The following is a 19,874-nucleotide window of genomic DNA, read 5'->3' on the forward strand; positions in this document are numbered from 1 at the left end:
CTTGGAACCAGTAGGTTTGCTCGATCATATTCATGGATTCCTCGTGTGTAAAAGTTGTGGAATTAATTCAAAAAGGTCCGAATACGGACACACCTCAATTGTTTCGATCTCCACCTGAACAAATAGCAGGTGAATAGCACTCTATTCTCATGCTTAAATTCAAGCTCAGAATGTGCAGAGAGAGAACAGTGGGAATTAAGAAGGGAATTACTTTCCATTCACATTCACTTAACTCTGGTCAGAACTGGGCCCCTATTGGTTCAGCTTAGACGGGTGCTGCTCAGTTGTATGAACTATTTGACACATGTACAACATGCATTTGAAGAGCATTTTATTAGATATCTTTCAAATTGGGACATACAGCTGCATTTAATAGAACTCAGGAGCATCTGGGCCATAGTTCACCTATGAAAAGAAATCACCACAGAGATGCAGGTGACCGCTGGTTTGCTATATTTACAACAACAAAAAAAGCAAAACCTCAAGTGAGTGGTATGATACATAAGATGTCAAATGAAATACATTTTAGATGCATGTCAGAGCATTCTTCTGAAGCCATATTTATAGCAATTGAAAAAGGTATACATGGCAGAAAGCCCTCTAAATGGAACCAGCTCACATTCATCTGACTTGGAAAATCTCTTCTAGCAACCGACTCAACTTTGATTGTTGTCAAAGTGGCCAGAGGAGAGGGGCTATAGATAGCGTGGTTTTAGTGTTGTCATGAAATGCCTATGTGTCTTGCAATTGACATTAGCATTGAATTATGATATTCATTCTGTATTTCTGCTTAACTTGAGGCAGAGAAGGTGCCAGTGCTGTGCACACACTCAATCAACTCACTTGTTAAAGTCTTGGTTCCTTGCACACACACACACACACACACACACACACACACACACACACACACACACACGATGCTATTACTGTATTTAAGGAAAGTTACACCCCAAAACTATCTTTCGGTATTTGTTTCATGAGCCCATTGTTGATATAGTACCAACATGAAACAAATACCAATATAGGTTGGGTGGAGTTAACATTTTTACACAGTAATAGCAAATAAATATCTACCCTATGGGCACTTCTCACTGTAGGCATCGCTTCATGCATCTCCAGACACACCTAATTCATGTCCTATAATGCTGAACTTCATTTGAATAGCATATTTGTTGGACCAGGCCGTCATCAAACCATCCAGCCTTTCAGTGCCTCTCGCAGCATTTTCATTTACAACCCAGTCAGCTGGCTTCTTTCACCACACACCTGGGGCTCTATTCTATAGCATGACCGAAAAGTAAAAGGCAATGTCCCAGCTTTAGCGGAGATTGAGCCGACATGCACAGCGCGAATGCCAATCGGAAATGACCTTTTGCATTTCTATTGGGGAATCTACGGATTGAATGGAGCCCTTAAATACAGACAGTCTTTTAAAAGCAGAGTTAGGCATCACCCTATGTCCATACCTTGTTAAACATTTGAGAACTTTCAAAAACACAACACAGATGAACAGACCTAACATTGCAGATACACTTTCGGGTCTACTCCAATCTTATCCATCTAGCCCCCCCCGTAAAAATATATACAGTACCAGTCAAAAGTTTGGACACATACTCATTCAAGGGTTTTTCTTTAGTTTGACTATTTTCTACATTGTAGAATAATAGTGAAGACATCAAAACTATGAAATAACACATATGGAATCACGTAGTAACCTAAATTGTTAAACAAATCAAAATATATTTTATTTGAGATTCTTCAAAGTAGCTACCATTAGCCTTGACGACAGCTTTGCACCCTCTTGGCATTCTGTCAACCAGCTTCACCTGGAAATTCCAAATCTTTCGACTGGTACGGAGTATATATAAAGAAGCTTGAAGAGCATGAAACAAAAAAAAAGACAAGGAATGCCATTTTTTCTTTTTACATCTGTCAAGCTACAATGTAGACTTCAACTGCCAGTCAAAACAGAACCTCTATGGAGTCCGTGCAGGAGGTAAGACTGAATATTAATTTGTAATAACAGGCTGAGAATGCAGACAAATACTTTTTAACTCTTTTTTTTTTGAACACACCACGCTATTAAAGAAGGCACACATTAACACATACAAATCAAAGTTTGGCTAGTATTCTTCCACAGTTGCCTTTATTTACACCAATATCCACAATGTTAATAGCAATATGGTAAACATAAGTACTGACTATTACAGTTATTAAGGGCTTGTCCATAAGGGGGCGCTATATGCCCGTGAGTGATTTCTCGGGACCCTGCTTTTAAGACACTTGAATAGCCTGAATGATTACGCCTCACCGTGGAACCAATTCTCACCAAGGATGAAACAAACGTGTTTTTGAGGTTGCAATGCACTGCGCCCCTATACTCTTCTTCAACGACAGTCATATTGGGGGCAAGTTCAATTCCTCTGGAGTTATCATAGCACTACCAGGTCAAGGATTCTCCTAACTCATCAGGCCCCGAGGCGGCCGCCACCTGTCACGGTGCAGCAGAGCCCCCCGTCATTATATTAGGTATCATGACAATGAACCCCCACCCCCCACCCCCCCACGTGACAAACATAATGGCAAATCTGTGATGCATGTTGGGTCGATACTGACGCGCATGTCTCGTTCTGCAGCATCATTCCATTAACACAGAATGAATCACTTGAAGCATTATCAAAGGAGTCATTTCACAAGGTATGCTGCATGAAGTAAAGTACCTACCCTTTTACCTCAAGGGGTCCAGTTGACACTTAGCTGCACAACGGTAAGTTATTGCTAAATCCCATGCGTCGAGGGATGTAATACCGAACGTGTCTACTGAGTGGGGCCTCCATGTCGTAGAGGGTCTAGAAACGGCTAGGAGTTGAGTCTCACCACAGTTCGTGTAGCTGCTTCATGGGGACGCCATGTGTGTATCTTCACGTGCAGTGCATATGCCTGTACACACACACATACAGTATACACATATTACAGGCAGGGTGTTCGTTCGTGTCGTGAGGTGCTCTCTTAGGTTGAGGGCTTGGGTCCAAGCTAGAACAGGCGTTGTCCATAGCGTCGGTGGTCGACTTGCGATCTGTCCTTTACATTGAGTTCTGGGGCTCCTGTTAATGTATTCTTTGGCCTTACTGAAGGGTATAGAACCGCCCCCCCCCCTCAAAATAATACCACCACATTTTCTATATCCTGTGAATCCATCACCCTTCTGTGATCAAGGAGCATTGCAATAATACCAATATGGTACAAAGACATTCATCAGGTGCGGAGTCTATTCTCGGGCGTCTTGCCAAAAGGTGTGTCAGTCCCAGTAGTTGCCCCCTTTGAGCTCCACTTTCCCTAACTCAGAGGAGTGCGGTTACATCGCCTGTCGTTTCTGAGCCTCTAGGTCCGACTCCTTAGCGCTCAGTAGTTGTACTTGCCTTGCTCATTTACGGGCGAAGTGGCAGGCAGGAAGAGGGGCTTGGGGGCACTTGGGGCTTGAGGGAGGCCGTGCGGCGTACGATGGCTGCGCGGTGAAGGTGGGGTGGTTCGCTGTAGCTGTGCTGCCGTGTCAGGCAGGCACTGGGGATGAGCGGCTGGTGGACCTCACAGCCGACCCCTCCCCCGCCACCACCTGACGAGTTCATCCGGGTGAGCAGTTGGTGGGGCGGTGGCCCACCCCCGTCCTGTCTGAAGCTGTGTTGGCGCGGGACGGCTCCTCCGTTGCCCATCTTGATCATTAAGTGCCTCTGGGATTGGTGGCGAGTCACTGCGCTTCGCTCGGGGATGGACTGCTGCTGCAGTGGGGTGGCGCCGGCCGAGGAGGAGGCGGCGGCGTCCGGGGGCACGTCCAGGCGGCGGGTCAGACTGTCCCTGGGCAGGGTGGAGGAGCTGTAGTACGTGGCTGACTCCGTCTCGGGGATCTGGGGCTGGGATCTGAAGCTGCTGTGGTTATGGCTGGAACAGGAGCTACCCGGTAGGGGGGCACACGGTGAGGTCAGCACAGTGATGCTGCGGCTGCCCGAGGCGCTGACCTCGTAGATGTGCTTGAGGAGCTCGTCCAGGGCCGCCACGTCCACCACCGTCTGCGGGCAGCAGGAGTGGGAGGCCGAAGCCCCCTGCGCACGCTCATCGTTGGGGATCTTCCTCTCCTCAGGCAGGTGCCCCAGGGCTTGGCCGTTGGTCAGGCTGTGAGAGAAGGGGAACACCTGCTGGGTGACGGACCTTGACGAACCCAGGCTGAAGCCAGTGCCGGGGGGTGCCTTGGACTCCTTGGCGTTGTTGCAGTTCTGGTTCCTCTCCCACTGGTTCCGGAAGGCCTTCATGTTCTTGATGGGCAGCTCCGGGGTGGAGTCTGGGGTGGGCAGGCCCGAGAGGTTCTCCCCTTGGGAGAGGTTAAGGTCCGGGTCTCCCAGGGACATCCCATGCCTCTCTGGAGTGTGCTCCTTCCCACTGGGAATGAAGGAGCTGTACATCTTGGGCGTTAACACGTCCAGCTTCTCCTCTTTGGGTTGGCCGTCCAGCAGGCCGTTTAGCTTGGCCAGGCTGCGCAACGAAAGGGCGGGGTGGATGGACGCCTCAGGGTCCTTGCCAAGCCGGTGGGCACGGCGGGCGTTGTGACTGCAGTAGCATGACACCAAGAAGCCAGAGAGGATGGCGCCGAGGAAGAAGGCCACCAGAACGCAGGCGATCAGGAGGGTATAGTGGACGCTGGGGCTGGACTTCTCCATGTCAGGGAGCCTTCGGACACCTAAAGGAGAAAAAGCAAGAACAAAAGAAAGAAAAATACGTCATGACTTAGCCCGTACGAAAATAAAAACCTTCCTTGTCAGGTCCTGTCATGACATCAAAAGGCTTTCACATTCTCTCTCTCCCCCCCCCGCCACATTGTGGCTGTAACAACGGAAACATTGCAGTGTCTGCAAAAACGGAAACATTGCTTTTAAAAATTTCAAATCAAGCTACAACGCGCATCTTAGGCTATACTTCCGCAATACGGATTGAATCCAGCCCCCCAAGTCATTCATTCTTCCCTCCATCAAACACAGAGAGCTATCCTGCCAAGCACTCTGCTACCACTGTCTCAGGAGGCCACAACAGAGAAGCCTCCAGACAGTCTACTCGTTCATCATAACAAACACCCAAATCAGCCCAGACTCTAAACACAGAGCACACAAAGCTTAGGAGGACCCTGGGAGGAAAGCCATGTTTTTTTCTCCCCCTCTGCAGAGTTGATTTGAGTTCATACTTCACTGCAGGTGCACCTGGCTCCTCGCACTGGCCAAGATCAACACTCCCGATATCCAGAAGCTTATCGGGGCTCGAACAGGCACGCTGCAGCCACGGATTTGCAGCTCGGTTATGGCGAGGCTAAATGAGAATGGTGCCCGAGCCTATCCAGCAGAGCAGCAGCTGGGGTTGGGTTTAGCCCAGCAGAGATAATGGTGTCTGTGTCCTCTGGGGAGCTCCATTAAAATGTCATGAAGGTCTAACAGTGAGATCAGGAAGAGTGGATGAGCATGCTGGACCGGGGTAACTCATGAAGCTCTAACAGAGGGATCAGGAAGAGTGGATGAGCATTCTGGACCGGGGTAACTCATGAAGCTCTAACAGAGGGATCAGGAAGAGTGGATGAGCATGCTGGACCGGGGTAACTCATGAAGCTCTAACAGAGGGATCAGGAAGAGTGGATGAGCATGCTGGACCGGGGTAACTCATGAAGCTCTAACAGAGGGATCAGGAAGAGTGGATGAGCATGCTGGACCGGGGTAACTCATGAAGCTCTAACAGAGGGATCAGGAAGAGTGGATGAGCATGCTGGACCGGGGTAACTCATGAAGCTCTAACAGAGGGATCAGGAAGAGTGGATGAGCATGCTGGACCGGGGTAACTCATGAAGCTCTAACAGAGGGATCAGGAAGAGTGGATGAGCATGCTGGACCGGGGTAACTAAAAGAAAGCGTCGCTTGTCACTTCCTGGGAAAAAAAAAAAATAAAATCATATTTTTCATTACAAAGGCTACCATGTATATAGTTTCATAAGATGTTGATATCTTGGGAGTAATTGTTAAAGTGTGAAGTGTGAAACAGCGCTTGGCCCCGTGGTCTTGCAATCAGAACAGATTTCTAGAACTAAACGTTGGAGGTAGAAGAATACACAATAATGACATCCTTTATGCAAAAGGATACCGAAACAAAACACACACATCCCGCCCACCACTAATAGCATCTCCCCCTGGTGAGCACCAACACTCTGACTTTCATCTCATCGTTGTCTCTTTTTTTTCCCTCCAAAAGTTAAAAATAGGACAGGGCGAGAGAGAGACAGATATGGTAATTAGACTCAACCAAAACGAATGTCTTTCTCTCGAAAGCCCCGTCGAGCAAAGCCCTTCCCGTGTGGTTCTCATATAGACTCTTATGTAGGTCACATATTTCCAGAAAGAGTGATGTTCTCAGAGGATTCCTCGCCTCTAATGGGAACCAAATGCATGATAAGCCTCGGATTTCAGCACCGGTTTGAGATCCCGTGCACCGAGCGATATGCTGGCACGGCCTGCCAACCATCTTTAGAGTAGCATTCAAGGGTTAAAACCTAGGGATCTGCTTAGAGAGTCATGGCTTCTGTTGTTGTCAAAACAGTGTTGAATGTGTGAGGTATCTACCAACTCCAGTAAACAGTTATGACACAGAAAATGGATTGGCTTGGATATGCTCCAGCTATCGTTTGACGACAAAGAAAAGTTAATATACTGTATAACAACATCTTCCTTTTGTCATAGAGTACAAATGAATTCAATTAGAAACCAAGCTATCGCACAATCAAAGACATTTTATGACAGGGGCAAGAACAGAGAAAGGAATATTCAGGGTCTGAGTACGTCGGTAGGTACAGGGACTCCAGCACTGGCATTAGATTCTACTCACAGGCCGATGCAGTGGCATTCCCGCGGCGCGAGACAAGGTTTGTTGATGTTGCCTTTGTTGCAGCACACACTGTCCATTGATAGTGTTGCTTAAAAAGGTCACAAACTGCTGACCAATATTAGAAACCCTGTTACCTTTGGCCTAAGAGAGTGTGGCGCACGCACACACACACACACACACAAACTGTTGTCTCTCGTTTCATTCAGCGACCAAATGGTCTTGGCCATTAGTCAAGTCTGATAGATACACAGTCCCAAGTAACCTGCACTTTATTTTGCCTTCCTACTACACCTGCATTGCTTGCTGTTTGGGGTTTTAGTCTGGGTTTCTGAATAGCACTTTGTGACATCTGCTGAGGGCTTTATAAATACATTTGATAACTTTCCATGACACTTCTGGCAATGTCAAGCACAGACCGGTTAATATATCAGCCAATCAAAATGGGACTGTTTGATACTTCACAGCAGTGCTACTTCTGTTGGCAGGACAGCAATGCTACTGTACGTGAAGACAGATAATGAGATGTTGACGAAGCATTCATCTTGGCGTAATTTTGACACGATACGGCGCAGTGTAAGCATTATAGCCCGTGCTAATAAAAGGGTGTGATCGTGCCTCTTTATTTGGCTTCAATGAACAGGACATATGGATATCTGCTGGGAGTGTGAGGTATCCAGATTTCTCTGCTTAGTGCCAATGGAGGCTAGACCAGGCCTCAGGACTTGGCAGGATGTGCCTTTTGAAGGATTACGGAACTGCCGGTGAGAAAAACAAGCATCAGAAACTCTACCCTGCCTTGAGGTGATATTCTGAACAAACGTCCTCTGGTAGATATAGGCAACTGCCAAAATAATGGGTAAGAGGGATGCAAAGTATATTGAAAGCAGGTGCTTCTACAAAAGAGTGGTTTGTGAGTTAGTTAAGCAATCGACATCCCATCATGCTTAGGGTCATGTATAAAAATGCTGGGCAGTCCATTATTTTGTCTGTCATGGCTATAGGATGACAATGCCCCCCTCCATCTACAGGGCACGAGTGATCACTGAATGGTTTTAATGAGCATAAAGACAAATGTAAACCATATGCCATGGCAGTCTCAGTCACCAGATCTCAACCCAATTGAACGCTTCTAGGAGATTCTGGAGCGGCGCCCGAGACGGCAACACACCAAATGATGGAATTTCTTGTGGAAGAAGGGTGTCGCATCCCTCCAATAGAGTTCCAGACACTGTAGAATCTATGTCAAGGTGCATTGAAGCAGATCTGGCTTCATTCATGGTGGCACAAAATTATATTCAGACACTTTGTTGGTGTTCCTTTCATTTGGGCAGTTTACCTGCATATATGTAGTTTGTAGGCCATTTTGTATAAATCCCAATCAAAAAAAAAAAAAAAAATGTGTGCATTTTGTTCTCGGTCATAAATGGTAATTTAACAGTAGAACAGATAAGAGATAATTCTGACAGATGAATATAACATTTAGCACTTAGTGGTGGAATTGGAGTGCCCAGTGAACGCTCCGGTAACTGAAATCCAGATAACACTCAGAATAGTACTATTATGAGTGTGTATATGCACGTTACCTTAACACATGTAAGGCTTTTTGGGATTAGTGGTTGAGGGGAAAGGCATTATGACTAGAGCCCGCCAGGGAACAGAATCGGAGTTGTCAAACAGTTTGCATAATATAATATGTTTCCTAGTTGTACAACTAGAAAATGGTGCATTTTCACGTATCCAATTGAATGGGGGAGCATCTGGTATTTTCAGCAGGTCTTTAAGTTCAGCAGAGCTCCACTTCAGGTTGCTGGGTAATGTATTTCTGCTTGAGTTTATAGTCACACATGTACGTTCTGAACCTGAGCACTCTTGAGCCAGGACAATGGGAATGTTAGGTTTAAGTAATAGGTGAAATGATGTATGCTGGAGAGGCTTGTGATTGGTTAAAATAATCTAACCGGCTTCAAAACCGGCTTATATTTAGTAAAAACGGCTTCGCTCAATTTCTGGTTGGTCACTGTGTGAGAGGTCTAACAGTTAATAAATCTTCTACAAACACTGATCAGTAAAGCCTTTTACTCAGAATTATGAAAAGCTTTAGTCATTCATTGCCATAACATTTTAATTTATTTATTACCATATCTATATGGTACGGGCTCCCGAGTGGCACAGCGGTCTAAGGCACTGCATCTCAGTGCAAGAGACGTCACTACAGTCCCCGGTTCGAATCCAGGCTGTATCACATCCGGCCGTGATTGGGAGTCCTATAGGGAGACGCACAATTGGCCCAGCGTCGATCAGGTTTGACCGTGGTAGGCCGTCATTGTAAATAAGAATTTGTTCTTAACTGATTTGCCTAGTTAAATAAAAGGTGAAAGGTCAGGCACACCTTTTCACCAGCCAAAGAAAGGAAACAATTGGCCCAGCGTCGATCAGGTTTGACCGTGGTAGGCCGTCATTGTAAATAAGAATTTGTTCTTAACTGACTTGCCTAGTTAAATAAAAGGTGAAAGGTCAGGCACACCTTTTCACCAGCCAAAGAAAGGAAAATATTTTCAGTTAAAATCTTCCCCACCCCATCATTAAAGTGAATTCACCACCAGTCCAGCAAATTTCAATTTGTGAGTTTCAAACTCTCTGCTTCCGACCATTAAATGTACTGTACAAGTATGACACATTGCTGTTAGGCCTGTACAACGCCTTGCCTATCTCCAGGATAGATGCCACTGGAATCATTGGCTTTCCCATATGCACACGTCGCTCAACGGGCAATAAATTCATTATCTTGTTTTGCTCGTTTCAGGCGGAGCACCCTCGTCACCACTGTAATGGATGCTGCCAAGCCTAACATGACAGCGCTTCCCTTCAGGATTGATGTTTCCTGCATGAATGTGCCTGGGAAATCACTGCGTCAACAAGTAAAGCCACTAGGCACCCCCAAGAGAAGCTGAATACATGAAAACCTGAGCATGATAACCGGCTCCAGTGACTCACTCTCAGGGTATAATAGAGGTTGGTGGTGTTCTCAGTGGTGAGAGAAATTATATTCAGCCCGGTCTCAAAAGACCAATCTTCCCTTTGTCGGACTCAATCTGAACGTCAATACCAACTGACGATTCAATCGTTTCCCCAGCCTCTTCATTTATTTACACATAGGCGTTTCAATACGGCGTTACACCTGCCACAGTATATGACTCTCTTTATGCCAAGGATTTCCACTAGGTGAAGACGTGCGTGTCGTGTACATTTGTTAATGATACGGCCCGGGCCGCGGCTCCGCGTGGTGCATACTGCTACAAGGTGATAAACCGCGGACGGCTATAGGAAATACGTTAAACTGCCGTAAAAGTAATTAGGAGGTCGGCCTACCACGCGGACGTCCACATAACGCATGCAAATGAGACAATCTGATGTGATTTCTGCTCCGTCTCGGCCCCATAATTGCATACCTCCACCCGAGCTGACGACCCACCGCAGAGTTCCTAAAGTGTTTTTTAATGAGTTGAGGCACTTACAAATGAAGTGTCTCTGTGTTATCTTCCTTGTATTAAAAGGGAAGGTCTATAGCATCAGTTACTGCCAAATAAGTCATAAATTGCCGGTAATTATGATCATTTGCACAGCGTTCGCCCGCAAGACCTTTTTCGAAAGGGGCTCTTGTTCTTTTTAAAGGACCTTGTAGAGCTTTCGGAACAAACCAAGGCCAATTTTTGGACCGGATTGTTCGAGCCAGCTGGCACAACACAGGTCTGTCCAATGTTCTACAGCCGCAGGACCAATCTCTTAGAACACTGCGGACCACTTAGGCTTTGTGGAGTAATCAATAGATGGGCACAAGGCCACTGTAATTTACTATATGAGATGCAGTTCAATAACCAACTGCATTCCCTATGTCCTATTGATATATCTCTAAATTATGTATAAAGTATCCACTTTAGAACTAAAGTTAATGTGTCAGATTTGGGCAGGATTTATGGACAAAGTTCATCCTAACTGGCTTACGGGTATATCAATAATCATTGTATGTAAAGCCACGATAAAGATAATATATTCCAAGTGCAGTGGTAAGTTCTCATGTTATATTTCCATCCTCTCGTTTTAACCAGGATCAGTAAAGCACTGCCTTCATTAAATTGATTTGTTTCATAGGCATTCAGAAATGACAAACAGTCACTCTGACCATTACCTGGCTAAACTTTGGCATGCTCCCTACGCCTAGTCCATCATTGGAGTCAGGACGTTTTCTGCATAGCCATCAAGACCGTTTCAAGGTCTTTGGCATTGCCAGTGTTTCTGGGGGGTTTCAGTGATTGAAAACCACCTTCGCTGTGTTCCCGGTGCTCGTGGAGGGCCACCTTGAACCCTGTGTGCTGCTGCATGATGGGATTGACTGCTAATGAGGCGATACCGCCATGATTTTATACACAGATTGCACCTGGGGGCCAGTCAAAGTTCACTCAAAATAGCATTCTTTTTTAAAAACAGACTCCAGTCAGAATTGGACTTCCCCCAATCGAGAAATCACTTCTCTGACAGACATTCACGCTTGGCTGAGCCACGCCAGGGCCAGGAGGTTAAAGCCCAACGTGCCTGTTGGCAGCCGAGGCTAGTCTCTCCATTAGCCTCTAATAGCGTCGTTCACTCCTTGGGTTAATCACAGTGAATGGCAAAGGCTGGGCTTCTATTACATCACGAGGGTCTTCTCTGGTGTGAGGCTCGCTCTGTGAATTACAATGACCACGCTCAAGTAATATTAGACCTACCAGAGGGGTTTATTGACTTAGGCCATGCCGAGTTATGAATTGCGAGATTGAAAGTACATTATCTATCGGCTACCCAAGGAGATCCTCTTGGTTTAAAAAGTGTATCTGATGTTACTCCTCAGCCTCCAATTTCCAGCAGCAGCAACACGTGTTTAATCTTCTCTACAAGATGTGGAACTAGAGCAATGTTTGTAGCCCTGTGAAGGAGCAAACTGAACCAAACATTACTTTTGAATTTCGAGTCAAATAAAAAGCTATAATGGTCTCCAAGTCAAAAGGTTTAACAGACACGGAAAAGCTTGGGGTACTCTTTCATTTTCAAGTCGTCTAGTGAGAAGCCTTAAAGGGAAAAGACACTTAAACTGTTTAAAAAAAAAATGGTTTCATTAGTCCCACTATTGATACAGTCCCAAAATGTTTGCAAGTTTTCAAGATATTAGACATACAAGAAGCAAAGGGTCAGCGTTCACATCGTCATGGTGTGAAACTACTAATTGCCAATAGTTATAGCAAACTCATTGCATGTCACTCAATTCAAAAGTGTTTATGCTCAGTCATACTACAATAAAACGAATTGGAAAGCAACACAGGGAGAAAGAAAGGGCGAGAGACTGGGAGAAATGGAAACTGACCGTAGGCCGAGTCTGCGGCGGAGTTCTGGTTTCGTGTGGTCGCCAGCACATCTGTTGATGGGAGCAAAACAAAGCGTTAATATGGAGAGAGAAAAGACGGAGTGAATTACATACCGCTCACAAAGACATAAGAAAATAAATGGGGTTTCCCCGACGGCGTGACGTGAAATACAAGTAGTAGGTTCCAAAATGTGACCCAATTGTGGATTCAAAAAATAATGTGCCATTTTCTCCCCTACCATACTTTTCTCTTCATATTCTTGTACTTTTAGTCTGCCTTGTATAAACATGCAGTGTAGCATGTAAATGTGTCTGCAGTATGTAGCCTTGTTGATAGAACTTCCGTGTGTATCTAAGAACATACTTTAAAAAAATATATATTTGTAGGTATTTTCTTAAAACCGCATTGTTGGTTAAGGGCTTGTAAGTAAGCATTTCACTGTAAGGTCTACACCTATTGAATTCGGGGCATGTGACAAATACAATTTGATTTGATACTGTACCACTTCAATGTTAGCTGGCAGATTGACAGGTAGCAAATTCAATTGCCACATCATCAATTAAATCCATAACAAAAGGGGAGGAGGTATTTGATATAACACCATGGAAGCCTGTGAAACCCATTCTTCCATGAAGGAATAGACCCTCTTCTTACAGGGCTAATGTTTAGGTGAGTGGCCTGTTGCCATGGGGACGTTGATGATAGCTCACCGTGGCAGTTTTCAGGGTACAGTGAGTGGTCTCCCTCGATGTCCTGGTCAAAGCCAGCCCTGGGGAGAGAGAGAGAGAGAGAGTAAAAATGGAGGCTCATCACCTGTTTTCCTGTTTGCTGCCACATATCCAACTGTAATTGGGACCTGTGTCATTCACTCCAGGCTGGAAGCCCATTTAGCGCCATCCTGACACAGAGAACTTGCCCGACCTGCCAGTCGTGGAGGAGAGAAGAATTCCTGTAGCCCGTACACTGTGTCAGAGAGACATCCTGCATATGCCTATGACTTCACCATCCACAGACAAGGTGGGTGAATCAGGAGAATGGCACGAACGGAGAGAACATCCATTTTTGCTGTCCAATTAGAAGCCAGCGCCACGACTGATAAAGGTCAGATGACAATAACTCTTCCTATCAGGTGACAGGGGGAGCAGATGTCGCCGGGCCTCATTTGGCAAGGACAGCCTGCATCAGTCAGGAGAAAAAAGGCAGCTATGACTAAAGCCAAGGTCATAATCCAGACCCTATTCAAACAAAATATGTAGCCAGACACAGTGTCTTGCCTGTGCATATTCCAGCACACTTTTGAGGGATGTGAAACACACGAGTGCGGGTTTGAACTATTAAGCGCTGTATTTGGGGCCACTCTCCCCTCCTGCCCACGGAGTGTTCATTCTCATTAGGATTTTTTCAATCAGTGCATGCCGCTTGCACTGATAGCCATCAATAGATTTAGCGTGCTTGTGAATGAGAGAAAAGGTCCACCCACAACCAGATACATTTAGAGTGGCTGGAAGCTAATGGAATGTGCGGTTTGAAGGCAGCACACAAGTGTCCATTATGGGAAGGGGAATGAATAGGATTAGGTTGGATCCTACTTCTGACACCAACGGGCGCACATTCTCTTTCACCCTCCAGCCCTTTCCATCTCGGAGCTACGGAGTCCTTGCTTTGTGTTCATTTGTTTGTTTTTGCTTTTCCCCCTCCTCTCTCGCTCTCGTTCACTCGCTCTCTATGTATCCATTCTCAAAAAAAGTGTGGGATGCATGAGCGAGAGAGCGCTATTCATTTCCCTCGCTGACACTTTAAAGCTCTATTTACTTGTAATGAAGGAGGGCAAAGGACTAGGAGACATACATATGAATAGATGCAAATTCTCAGAAAAAAAGACTGACAACGCATACATGCAAACAACAACCTACCAGAGATGCATACAGACACAGTGATTGAAGTAGATATAAGTAGATATTTACAGTGGTGTAAAGTACTTAAGTAAAAATACTTTCAAGTACGACTTAAGTCGTTTTTTTGGTATCTGTACTTGATTCTTTTTTTTTTCTTTTTTAAAAAACTTTTACTTCACTACATTCCTAAAGAAAATAATGTACTTTTTACTCCATACATTTTCACTGACAGCCAAAAGTACTCGCTCAATTTTGAATGCTTAGCAGGACAGGAAAATGGTCCAATTCATGCACTCATCAAGAGAACATCCCTGGTCATCCATACTTTGATCAATTACATTTACTTTTGATACTTAAGTACATTTAAAACCAAATACTTTTACTCAAGTACTGTTTTACTGGTTGACTTTCACTTTTATTCAAGTTATTTTCTATCAACGCATATCTTTACTTTTACTCAAGTATGACAATTGGGTACTTTTTCCACCACTGGATATTTATACAAATGTTTGCCAATAAAACATATAAAACCGTCACAGGTAGGGACACCCACTCACAACCAAATACAGAGGATTCAGTTTTGGAGTTGGCCTAAATAGAAGTTTAAGTTTAGGAGAACAAGCAACATATTTTAAACCGTGGCGGGCCAGGCTGCAGAGTTCCTTCAGGACCGACTCCTGCTCCATTTAGTTTTTTCCCGGGTTGCCTCACTTGGGAGCTCTTTGGAGCGTTTTGCAAAGACGGCCTGGTCTGCCAAAGCAGCTGTCACATTCACCTCTGGATCAACCCAATTAGTCTCCAGGGAAACCACTGACTCGCTGCCACGACAACAAGGCCCATCTGCTGCTCATCTTAGGGAAGTGGCGGAACCACAGTGTCCTGGATGAGGTGTTTCCAGAACTCTGAAAACTTTCCTCGTCCCACTGAACTCCAACTCTCTATCCAAAATTGTGATCGATACTTTTGAGTGGAACTTCATGGAACTTGCAATAGTCTCAAGTTTGATGAAACCTCATCTTAAACCGCCAATTCCTGTGCTGCTGGAATGAGGAATGTCACGAAACGTTTTCCCATAAATCCCAATATTAGATTACAGTGTGCGGTATTGAATTCATGTTGGTGCACTACGACATTTAAGAAAGCTAAATGACCTTTTTTCAGCATCTAAAAGATTCAATCTAGGCTAAACCGCCAACCCTGGAAGTGCCATGTCGAAACTCAATTCTTCGGCAGTCAAACCAGGCAGACTGCTTTCCGCTCTTCTACTCGGTCCCACACATCTAAAATCTTCACTTTTTACTGACCAAGTAACAAAACAAACAAAAAAGACAAATCTACACTGGGATATTTAAGGGGATCGTCTCATATCAGCGAAACAAAGTGTTGGCAATTTGTTTGATTAGTTGAAATCGGGTGTGATGGCACTAGGTCAGGACAGAAACCAGGATCACTGCTAGGGAATGGGTGGGGTTGTGGAACAAGGTTAACTGGTGGCATGGCCAAGTGAATCACCATAATCGCCCTTTTACACAGCAGCTTTTTCGATAGCACTGGAGCTCAACGATTATGAGTCACAGTGTCAAATGACCCCTCTTCGGTTCATGAGAACTGATCGATGGCAACCCATCAGTTGTTCAGTCATTTCTTATGTTCCAGATAATTAGAGAGACTATTTTCATTTTCAGGAGGTCCGGGGTGAAAACATGTTTTATTCCTGACGATTGCAGTATCGTTCAGCTCATAAATAAATCAATGAACTCAAGCCATTGTGGCTCAAGCGGTTGAGCATTCCTTTCACTTAAAGTGCATTGCACAAGTGGAAACTGGCCCAAGGCCAGCAGATATAATGAAACAAATGAATGCATATTAGCATACGGTGCACCAGAGTATATAACTTGCTGGTATAAAGAAACTGACTAGCGCAAGAAAATGCATCTTTGAAGAGCGGCCCTTATCTGCAGTACAATGATGTCACTCACTCAATACATTCTTCTTTAATATGACTTCCACAGGGTTAGAGATTTATTTGCCTCATATCTTCTACTCTCTAATCTCCTCTCCTTTTATGGGGCCCAATACCGATGATAGATATACGATCACACTCTCAAACCTTTATTACCTTTCAGATTGACGGCTTTCAGCCCGACAGGAAGGAAAGTGACACTTACTTGAACCCTGGCGCCATGTTGGCACAGCTCCCAGTCCGGAGCCAGATGCAGTACGGGTCGCGGGACGACAGACAACTCCTAGAAAAATGACGAGGCAAGAGGCGGTTTAAATCCCTGTATGATATCGCTCCTTGGCGTGCAGGCGATGGGCGCCCGACTGTGTCTACTTTGACACAGTGACACGCCACACACACACACTTGAGCCAAGGATACTGCTGCGGTCTAGTGGAGCGTATTCTGTTGGGGCTATTCCCCAGCTGGTGCTCTGCAGAGCGAGACTGGCTGGCCTGCGTGTGAACTCGGGAGAGGTGATTGTGTCTGACAGTGTCAGTGTGTGTTTTAGCTCTTTCTCCAAGATGACAAGTCTGCCCGTGACAGACCTTAGAGGACAGGTGTGTGCATCGGTTTCTAAATATTTGTGTGTGCCGTGTCATTACGGGCCGCCTGGACGGGTGAAGCCAGTCATCTTTAGTGACAGGTGTCCTCAGTCTCTCTCCCCCAGCCGTGGTGACACACTGACAGCCAGGGCCACGGGGACTGAGGGGGAGCTCTCGGGGAGGAAGAAGGGAGAGGGGAGTGTCTGTCTTTCACTTGCCTATGGGAGGAGGAGAGAGGGTTGTCTTCTTTGGGTCTCTCACTTGTCACTCAGTTCTCGGTTTCCATGAACCCCTGCCTCCCTCACATCCCGCCAGTAGGAGATGATGCACACGGCATCATTGTGGGCTGACCTACTGTGTTTGTGTGCATGCACGTGCAAGTGTGTGTGTGTGTGACAGACTACGAAGGAGGAAATTCGTTTTGTTGTTGGGTGTTTAAATGTTGAATTATTCCAATGGGAGGATTAGTCAACTATACTGATATTCTTAATGTGGTATTCTGTGCTAATGATATCGCAAACATTTCCCCCAACATTTACAGGCTGTTCAAATATTGATTATATGGGCAATTAAGCCACCCTTTTCAATGTTTTGGTTGTTTGCCAAAATATGCTCTCTGCGCCAAACACATTTGGAGAATTTGGTCATTTCCTCATGCCTTCCCTGTGCTCTTCTTGCGCCATTAATTGGCAAAATGACTAGAACAAATATAAATATTTGTTTGTACTGAAATCACTTGACCACAAATTGACATCTAACGAGCTTGGTATCCAGAGACTAAGTATTTGTTATAACACAGAGCAAACCATTTTGAGCAGTGTAAAAGCAGTACTAAATCCTAACAATACTGCATATCCTCCCCTTTGCACTCTTGCACAATCATCTCTGCCTTGTTGTAACTCACTTTTTGCAGGCGCCGTGCTCGGTGCAGCGGCTGAGTGGTACTCTGATGACACAGCTGGTGAAGGCCACGAACAAGGCATGATGCTCCTTATCCAGCTCCATTCCCAGAATCCTCCTGTCCTCCTGCCCCTGAACGTTGCACCTGTGGCAAAATATGGTCACGTGACACGTGAGAACCCTTACAGCACAGCCATACTAATGGATTAGAGTTAGAACCACAGACACGTGAAACACAGTACTATTCATTAGTCACAGGTCGCCTTTGGCCTCCGGGGCTCCCATTTCTATCTGTGTAATAAATGTTCATTTAGTAAGTTTATATACCATTTGAACACCCAATATAGTGTGGAAAATGCAATTACTCTGCCTGTGAACTACCTTAGTTCATATTTTGATCATTTGGTAGGGGTAATACCATAATAATGTAGGTTACAAGCTTCAAAGGAATACTCCGCTCAAAAACTATTTTTGGTATTTGTTTCATTAGTCCACTGTTAGTATAGTCCCCCAAAAATGTGCATGTCAGAAATCAAGTTTTCAAGACATAGGACTTTCACCGTTTTGCATCCTATTATGCTTTTTGCGTCATTATGATGCCGTGGTCAGTATTTATACCGTATTCCTTTAAATCAGGTATAGACTTATTCATTTGGAGACGGCCCCGGCTGAAATTAGACACGGGTGCTTATATAACAGTCAGGTTCTCATTCCATTACCGAGTTTTGCTTTTACTAAACCCGTTATAGACTGACTTATAGAGGTTCTGTACTGACTTAGAGGGGTTATAGACATCAATGTCCTCCAAGAGTTGGGAGCCAAAGGAGGCGTTAGGATGAGTGCTGGACAACACCTTCAGGACCCTGCCATCCTCAGAGCCCAGAAAGACTACCGTGCGGTCCTTAGACGGCCCGGCAGAGGTGTCCACCGCAATCTGAGTCAGCTTGTACCTGGAGAAGGGGAAAACACAGTTAGCGCTGATTGTACGGCCGGCAACGGTAACTAGTCAGCCATAATGTGTCAGTCATTCAGAACAAGTGCACCGCCATGACTGGCATGGAGATACGGATCAACATAGGGTTAGAAATTATTTAGAATGTGTATTTATTTAACTTGGCAAGTCAGTTAAGAACAAATTCTAATGTACAATGTCGGCCTACCCGGGCCAAAACCAGCCAACGCTGGGCCAATTGTGCGCCGCTCTATGGGACTCCCAATCACAGCCGGTTGTGATAGAGGCTGGATTCGACCCAGGGCGTCTGTAGTGACGCCTCCAGCACTGAGATGCAGTGCTTTAGAACGCTGGGCCACTCGGAAGACTTTCAGTTGGATATGGTTTTTCAACCCTTTGTGCTTTCCTGATTTTAACCCACGTGATTCTGTCATTTTCTGTGCACCAAAAGATGGAGTGGAGAGCACACTCAAATGGGGTAGACAGAAGTACTAGACTGCAGCTGCGTTGAAATTTCACTTCTGCTTTCTGCTACTTTCTGGGTGAAATTTGGCACTTTCCCGAATGGTTACTGTTGGTTGCCTAGCAGGATAACAGCTGTCAAGGAAGGTTTTGTAAATGAACCATGATTGCTTCCAGAATGTGCAGGTTCTTCTCTTTGTGTGTTTGCACGTGCATATCTAACGCCAGTTATCTCAACTGGCTGCTGAAGACTGCATAGCCACTGTATGTCATTTTCAGTTTATTAACATCAACTATGCTATAAAATATGTTATTTCCTCGGGTTCATGAACGCAACACACTCGATGAGAATATCTTATGATTTAAACCCCATTTGATCTCCCAATATTTCCATGACTTCACTAGGACTTCGGGACATTTCACCAGGATGTTTCGTCTCTAGATTTGGGAGCAGTGTGAGATAACACGTTCCCCATGCACCCCTGACTTTTGTTGTCATTTACCAGAGTATCACATCAGCTTCCTGCAGTGAGAAGCAGCAGGCGGGTCACCCAGGGGGTACGGCAGGCAGACTCAAACAGCTCATATCACCTTTGCACCGCCAGTAAATGTCAAACTTTGTGGATGAAGCCACAGTCTCCAGTCAAATACACTAGCAGTAGCTAGGCTGAGGCAATTTCTGGGTTTTTGTTCCTGAGCGAGAACCTCAGTTATCTGGTTTGAGTAAAGTGTCATTCATTGACTAATTAGATTTATGGTTGCACTGAAATACTGATATGTGTTAAATTTGATCAAATGTTATATTACATTGCATTATT

General features: G+C 45.2%; 1 protein-coding gene across 1 annotated transcript in view; it reads right to left on the minus strand.

The window, feature by feature from the left end:
- Positions 1 to 2,118: 2,118 nt before the first annotated feature.
- The window catches only part of LOC115128426 (semaphorin-6D-like), a 97,418-nt gene continuing 79,662 nt past the window's right edge, over positions 2,119 to 19,874 (minus strand). Inside the window, 7 exon segments of the mRNA XM_065017751.1 lie at positions 2,119 to 3,461; positions 3,464 to 4,729; positions 12,302 to 12,352; positions 13,013 to 13,071; positions 16,366 to 16,443; positions 17,647 to 17,787; positions 18,419 to 18,592. Coding sequence (XP_064873823.1) covers positions 3,403 to 3,461; positions 3,464 to 4,729; positions 12,302 to 12,352; positions 13,013 to 13,071; positions 16,366 to 16,443; positions 17,647 to 17,787; positions 18,419 to 18,592 — 1,828 coding nt within the window. The 3' untranslated portion in view covers positions 2,119 to 3,402.

This window comes from Oncorhynchus nerka, linkage group LG4 (assembly GCF_034236695.1).
Source record: "Oncorhynchus nerka isolate Pitt River linkage group LG4, Oner_Uvic_2.0, whole genome shotgun sequence".
NCBI classification, from domain to species: Eukaryota; Metazoa; Chordata; class Actinopteri; order Salmoniformes; family Salmonidae; genus Oncorhynchus; species Oncorhynchus nerka.